General features: G+C 43.8%; 1 protein-coding gene across 1 annotated transcript; it reads right to left on the reverse strand.

The window, feature by feature from the left end:
- Positions 1 to 605: 605 nt before the first annotated feature.
- LOC136253677 (uncharacterized) lies at positions 606 to 6,026 on the reverse strand. The gene has a single exon (XM_066046337.1). The coding sequence runs from the start codon at positions 6,024 to 6,026 to the stop codon at positions 606 to 608; it is 5,421 nt and encodes a 1,806-aa protein (XP_065902409.1).
- Positions 6,027 to 7,685: the final 1,659 nt, after the last annotated feature.

Raw genomic sequence — 7,685 nt, forward strand, 5'->3', positions numbered from 1 at the left:
TTTAAATGATATTGATTACACATAGCTTCAACTATAAATAACCCCCAGGGGGGTAGGACAAGTCCACGTCAATTCGTAATGGAATTGTGTAAGGCACTTATGCACTTGTCAATTTCATGCCCCCCCACCCCGGGGGGTGGGGGGAATACAATGGATTTGACAAATCATGGTGTCAAATTCCCCACTACTGGGGCAAAATCCCCACTATGTCCCCACCCCCATAGTAGGGGATTTGACAACACCTCAAGGATGACTAAACGCATATTTCATGCATGCGGCTAGCGCCCTGTAGCTAGTAAAATTATAGAGCATTTTCAACACGTGATCTTCATTACGTAATTTAAAGTTTCGCCTACGCGTCCACCATATTGGTGAACCACTGTACTGGTGAACCGTGTAATAGTTCGCTCAGTGTTGTGACGGATATCTAGGAGGAGCGTTTCATCAACTGATAGAGCGGAGACGATCCGAGCGCCAACACGTGCCAAGTACCTTACTACTCACGTGACCCAAACTCAAACCCACAATTATATACATACATGATACCTAACCTAACCTAGTACATAAATGAAAGTCACAACAGTAATCTAACTATATAGAGTCAGTCAATCCTCGACATCCTCCGGGGCCACGGATAGCGTGTTAGTCCAATTCTTAATATGTTCACGAGCCTTGGTAGCAGCACTTCTTGATACTCTTGGACAGCTAGTGTTGACATCCATTGAGACTTGAACATCACCATTGTCAGTAGAAGCAGTTTCATTGTTTGAACTTGCTGGAGTGGCTGCGGTTTCACTAGCTGAGTTCACTTCAAGTGGATATAATTTTGCGATTGGTCTATTAGTCCTTCCAGCCTTAGTGCGAATCTTAGCTGACCTTGTGAGTCCATCTAAACCCTTGATCAACTCTTCAATAACTGCCAGCCGCCATCGGGCTCTTGGCACATCATCGTGCACTAGTACTATATCCCCAACTTTGACAATTTGCTCCTTGACACCTCCACCTTTGTGAGCTTCTCTCAAGGCAGTTAAATATTCTCTCTTCCATCGAGTCTGAAAATGATGAAGTAATTGCTCTTGCCTCTGAGCCCTATCTCGGAGCCTAGTTCCTGTTGAATAGGTGGGATCAGCGAGTTCCTCATTCTCAGTAATAGCATAGGGAAGACTGGTGATGCGACGGCCATACAACAAGTGGGAGGGTGTCAAAGGTTCAGGGTCAGTTATGTCAGCAGATTGGTAAGTTAAAGGTCGATCGTTCAAAACAGCCTCAATCTCTACTACCAAGGTCTGCAACGACTCCAGAGTGATAAATGATCTACCAAGCACCTTCCTTGCAACAGTCTTTGTCATTCCAATCAGCCTCTCCCAAAACCCCCCATACCAAGGGGCTCGCTTTGGTATGAAATTCCATCTTACTCCTCTTGCACTCAAGGCCTCCACTAGTTCCCTTGAAATGAATAGTTTTCTTAATTCTTCTGCTGCTGATTCAAATGTTGAGGCATTATCCGATATCATCACTGAAGGTAATGATTTGCGTGAAACAAACCTACGGAATGCCTGCAAGAAGGTTTCAGTACTGAGATCTGTGACCACTTCAAGGTGTATTGCTCTGGAAAGGCCACATGTGAACAGGCATATGTATACCTTACTGTCACATCCAGAATTCTTCACATGAAGTGCTCCAGTAAAGTCCACACCCGTAATCTCAAATGGTCTACCTTCCTTCGTACGGGATTGTGGAAGTGGCGGTGATTCTGGTATTGGATAAGACTTTCCCAGTACCTTCAGACAAACTACACATTTCCTGAGCAGCCGTTTCACTAATTGCCTGCCTGAAGGGATCCAATACTGTTGTCTCAAGGCTGCCACTGTATTGGAGACTCCAGTGTGTAATTGTTCCTGGTGAACGTGAACTGCATAAACTATTAGTCTTGTCAAAAGATGACTCTTAGGCATGAGATAGGGAAACTTGGTGTCAGAGCTTACAGGCGCATTATGTATCCTCCCGCCACAGCGTAAGTAGCCGAACTCGTCAAGGAACAAACGAAGTTGTCGTATAATAGGTATTCGCTTACCCTTGTTAGTCTGAAGGTGGTGTATTTCCTTATGAAAGGATGTGTGTTGACAAACATAGATCCATTGATGACGGGTTGTGTCAATCTCTGCAGTAGACAGTGGTCCTTTCTTGTGGTTGTTATGATGTTTGATATTGTGGATAAATCTGAGGACATACGCTGACACACGTAGTAGCCTTTGTAGGGTACTGTATTTTGACACTAGAACAATGTTATGGATACCTGGTATTGTTGTGCTTGAATGAGTTACCAGTGTGCAGGTATCTGCGACAAGTTCTTCAAATTGTAAATGCAAAACTTCACTGACATTCCAGGTGGGCCATTGGGATTCTTGAGTCAACCAGTCTGGGCCATGGTGCCATAGATCAGATGTTTTGAGGCACTGAGAAGATATCCCTCTTGTTAGGAGATCTGCTGGGTTGCATTCAGTGGGACAGTAATGCCAAGTGAAATTGGGTAACAACCTGTGAATCTCATTGACACGATTGGACACAAACTGTTGTAGTTTCTTCTTGCTGAATAACCAATGTAAGGTGATTTGGCTATCTGACCACATTGTAACATCAAAACTGAGATGGTGAAGAGACTTCAATACGAACTTGCAAAGGCGAGAACCAACAACAGCTGCCATTAACTCTAGTCTAGGGAGAGTGTGACTCTTCATTGGGACTACTCTTGTCTTAGCCATGACAAAAGATGTTTGATCTCCCTCACAGATGTATATCACTGCTCCGTAAGCTTTCTTACTTGCATCGCAAAAAACATGTAACTTCTTAGGTGCATCGCTCATAGGCATTAGGTAGCACCTCGGGAGCAAAATGTCTGTGGTATCCTGTAGATGTTCAACAATCCTTTGCCAAGTGTCCACATGTTCCTGTTGTAAGGGTTCATCCCAACTTACACCACATCGCCACAACTCTTGCATCAATATTCTGGCTTGAATGGTTACAGGTGCAAGAAAACCAAGAGGGTCGTATATCTTGGATGATAGCTGAAGTACCCTTCTCTTTGTGATAGGTTGGTCCTTGAGGTGAAACTGTGTCGCTATATAACCAATGGTGTCTGTAGACGTGTTCCACAAAAGACCCAACAGATTAACAATTGTGTTATTGTCTGCTGTGTCCTCTTTAGCAGAAAGTGTCCGTAATTCTGTGCAGTTCGATGCCCATGCTCTCAAGTTAAATTTGGCATCATTCATTATGGACCTTGACTCCTTGTAATACTGTATAGCTTGTAAGGTAGTCATACAACCAGAAATGATGTTATCAACATATAGATTATTCTTCATGTCATTTGCTACAGGAGTATTGTAGGAGGTAAGGTGACGAAAAAGGGTAGCATGGAGCATGAACGGGGAGCTTGTGGACCCAAACAATACAGTCTTAAAGCGGTACACTACAAGTTCACTCTCTGGGTCAAGAGGTGAAGCTAGCCACAAAAAACGAGTATAGTTCCTGTCTTCTTTATCAAGGCGGACGTGTAGAAAGGCCTTTTCCAGATCAGTGGAGATCCCAATTGGGTGAGATCGAAAACGAAGGAGAATGCCACACATATCAGTCAAAAGCGAAGGTCCAGTTAGAAGACAATCATTGAGACTGGGATTCCCTGAAGAACGGAAACTGCAATTGTAAACAATCCGGATTGGAGTTGTTGGCGACGCCTTCCTAACTGGGTGGTGTGGTATGTAGTGGACATCCGCTGAAAGATCTGGAACAGGCACCCTCTCAATAAAGTCTCGTTGTTCTTGCTCTTGGATGATTTTACCATAAAGTTGAAGGAGTTCAGGTTCTTGACTTAATTTACGAGCCAAGGAGCGTGTCTTCTTTGTACAAACAGTGTAGTTGGATGGGAGGGCTGGGTGGTCCTGTTTCCAAGGAAATTTGACACAGTAAGCACCGTCATCTTCACGTTTGATGTGAGACTGCAGGTAACAATCAAATATGTCCTGGTCTGATGTGTCAGTTCCTATATCTGTAGTTGTGAGTTCAGCCTCCCAGTGGTGTGAAAGATTATCCTCCTCAATTGGTATGGAAACATATAGCACACTAGTCTCAAGCAGGGGGGCGGTCGCTGGGGTGAGAGGTCCAGAGAGAAGGTACCCTAACTTAGACTGCATGGCTGTTGGACCCTCACCTCTTACGATATGGTCACCCACAAACTGCCAGTAATAGTCTGCACCAATTAATAGGGATATCTCAAACATGCTGTCCTTCGTGACTGGGTTAGCCAATTGGAGACCATTCAAATGTTTCATTTGTAATAACTGGGTGTGGCATGTGTTCTGCAAAGGTGCAGCGATCATGGGCACCAACAAAACTGATAGGGTGATATGTTCTCCTGACAGTGTTTCAACATCAATGGTCGTCACCCCTAGCTGTTTGAAGGCTGTTGGTTCTCCTCCAAATGCAGAAATGTTGATATTTTCACAGCTATATGGGGAGATTCTGAGTTTCTTTGCTAACTTGTTGGACATAAATGAGCGTTGTGCTCCCTCATCAAATAGTATATTAGCATCTGTGCGCCTTCCGTTAGCACAAACTGAGGCTACTGCTGTTTTCAATAAGCAAACAGAACTGTTGACTGGTTTAGTTGTAGAGCCTGGTGGAATGATTGCAGCAGTGACGGCTGTTGGATTGTCTGATGTTGTCTCTGTTGTGGTGGTAACTGCTGTCCTTTGTTCCATAGTAGTCTGTGAAGTGGTTTCAGGCTTTACCGTGACATCTGGTGGTTTGGTAAATTCAGCACCACAAAGGCTAGAGTGGTGTTTCTGCTTGCAGGACTTACAACGAAACTTTGATGTACACTGTGAGACTCTGTGGTGTCCCAAGCAGTTAAAGTAATTCTTTCCCTTCTTTACTATTTCAAGACGTTGGTTAGGATTTTTCACTTTCTCACATCGTGTTGAAGGGTGTGTCCCTTTACAAAACAAACAGCTACTCCTGCTTCGTTGTGTATGGTGACTATTAGTATTGGTGTGGAGAGCAGTGGTCATTGGGTCCATATGAGTTTCATAAGAGTGCTTGTGTAAGGGTGACAATACAGACTCTAGTACCCCTATCTCCTTCAGAATTGCTTCTTTGAGTTGATTAATGGTCCATTCAGAGCTGCCATGTTCACGGGCAAGGTTTCTACGGATGTCAATCGGTAATCTAGTCAGTATGATAGGGACAAGCATGGCTCCATAAGATTCCTCAGTTGTTCCCAGGGCTTTCAATCCTCTGATATGCGTCTCAATCGTGTCGTAAAATAGTTGCAGACTAGACAGGGAGTTGGTTGGGCTAGCAATTTCTATGAGGGCTTGCATATGTGCTTGGACAATTTTGTGTGGTTGACCATACTTCCTTGTCAGTAAGGTAATAGCATCGTCATAGTTGCTTTCTGTAAGTGGCAATCCTGCAATTGTCCTTAAAGCATCTCCGTGTAGCTGTGCTTTTAGGTAGTTAAACTTCTGTATCTTGGTAATTGAGGGACAGTTGTGCACAGCTGCGTCAAAGGAATCTCGGAAACTTTGCCACATTAATGTATCTCCTGAAAAGGTTGGCAAACTTAGCTTGGGTAGGCGACTTACAGGTTCTCTTGTAGGTACTGTTGGTGTGAACAGTGGAGCAGTAGCATTTAAAGGCCGTGAAGCCGGTGGAGGTGGGCGAGTTGACTCCACACGATGCTTAACCATGCTGACATATTCCATAACGGTATCTTGGATTTCTTCTGATTCCAAGATGTCACTCTGTAGATCATCACTGGTCTGCAATGCTGCAGCTATTTGAGTGTTCAACTGTTGTAAAACTTCTTTCTTCTGGGTTAGTTGTTCCATATGACAAGTCAGCTTAGTAATGTCAGGGTCTGAAAGGGGGTCATCTTTCTCTAAAACATCGTCAAGTTTCTTAAGAGTGCGCGTTACATGGGAGCGGTAAGCTGCACGTGATCCTTTCAGACGCTGGATTTCGTCCATGGCAGGTTCTTCTGGAAAGGAAGACTACAAACAATAAATGTTCAATTGAATAAAACGCTTGCCTCTGCGGGTACCGTTCGAATCCAATGCCACGGTACCAGACGTTTCCGTTTGAGGTTAGAAGACTGCTCGAGGTTACAAACTTCGCGAAGTTACTTGTGTCACAGCACCATGTGACGGATATCTAGGAGGAGCGTTTCATCAACTGATAGAGCGGAGACGATCCGAGCGCCAACACGTGCCAAGTACCTTACTACTCACGTGACCCAAACTCAAACCCACAATTACATACATACATGATACCTAACCTAACCTAGTACATAAAGGCTAGTTATAAAAACCGGAATCGAAACGGGAAACGAAACGAAACGAAACGAAATCAGCCTACACTCTAGTAGAGGACAAACACTATATTATGCACAGTTACACTATAATATATGCACGCAGTACCTGTTTATGCATCAAGCAAGACTCCATGTGGCAGATTTCTCTGCACGGTGCTTATCGATTAGAGATATTAAACGCCTGCTCCTATCCGAGGGTCTGGGGACTATACAATAGAAAAATTCTGTGTTTGGGTAGGTGAGCCGTTGATTGTCCCTTAACCACTTTCATAAGAAGCGTGCCATAATAGCCACAGATGGATCCCTATGGCTTCAGACTCGTCAACCCACTGCTTTTTATTTTATTATTATTATTATTAATGGACAAAAATTGCTTGGCAGTACAAGACTGTCAAGCTAGGCCGCAGGCCTTTGAGAGTGCCCATATCTTGTTGTTCTCCATAAATCATCAAGATTCTTCTTAAACAATGCCACGGTTGGTGCAGAAATAACATCTGCTGGAAGAGAATTCCACAAATTAACTACTCTGTTGGTGAAAAAATTATGCCTCACTAGCAGCCGAGGTTTTTTACCGTAAACGGTTTGTAATGATCAAGTAGTTATTCCTAGTCACTCCTCTTATAAAAGTGGTCAAGGGACAATCAACGCTCACCTACCCAAGCACAGAACTTTTCTAGTATAGAGTCCCCAGACCATCGGATAGGAGCAGGCGTTTAATATCTCTATCTAATCGATAAGCGCCGTGCAGAGAAATCTGCCACCTGGAGTCTTGCTTGATGCATAAACAGGTACTGCGTGCATATTATAGTGCAACTGTGCATAATATTGTGCACTATACTGTAGGCTGATTTCGTTTCGTTTCGTTTCGTTTCGTTTCGTTTCCCATTTCGATTCCGGTTTTTATAACTATCCGTACATAAATGAAAGTCACAACAGTAATCTAACTATATAGAGTCAGTCAATCCTCGACAAGTGTATCGTGTCAGTTTACAGTATTCTACTGGTGTTGAAGAGAACTCATACTAGAAGTGGAAGAGAAGTACATCTCTGGCAATTCTTTACAAGGTTGATCAGTATAACTGCACGAAGGGGCGGCGGATTAAAATAGATTCTCGAATAGAGCCGTTCACTGTGACAGGGAATTTCTCTTAAAGGCTATCCCGGACAAGTTTCGTTACTCTGTTTGCTGTTGTTACTAAAGGTATTGGCTACTGGCCGGAGTACCGCCTAGGATTTAACTCAGCAGATCTATCATGGCCGAGTCAGTCAGTCGAGCTACAGTATGAATGGTTCAGCCTCAGCCTGATTTTTAGCG

Source organism: Dysidea avara, chromosome 4 (assembly GCF_963678975.1).
Source record: "Dysidea avara chromosome 4, odDysAvar1.4, whole genome shotgun sequence".
In the NCBI taxonomy this organism is placed as follows: domain Eukaryota; kingdom Metazoa; phylum Porifera; class Demospongiae; order Dictyoceratida; family Dysideidae; genus Dysidea; species Dysidea avara.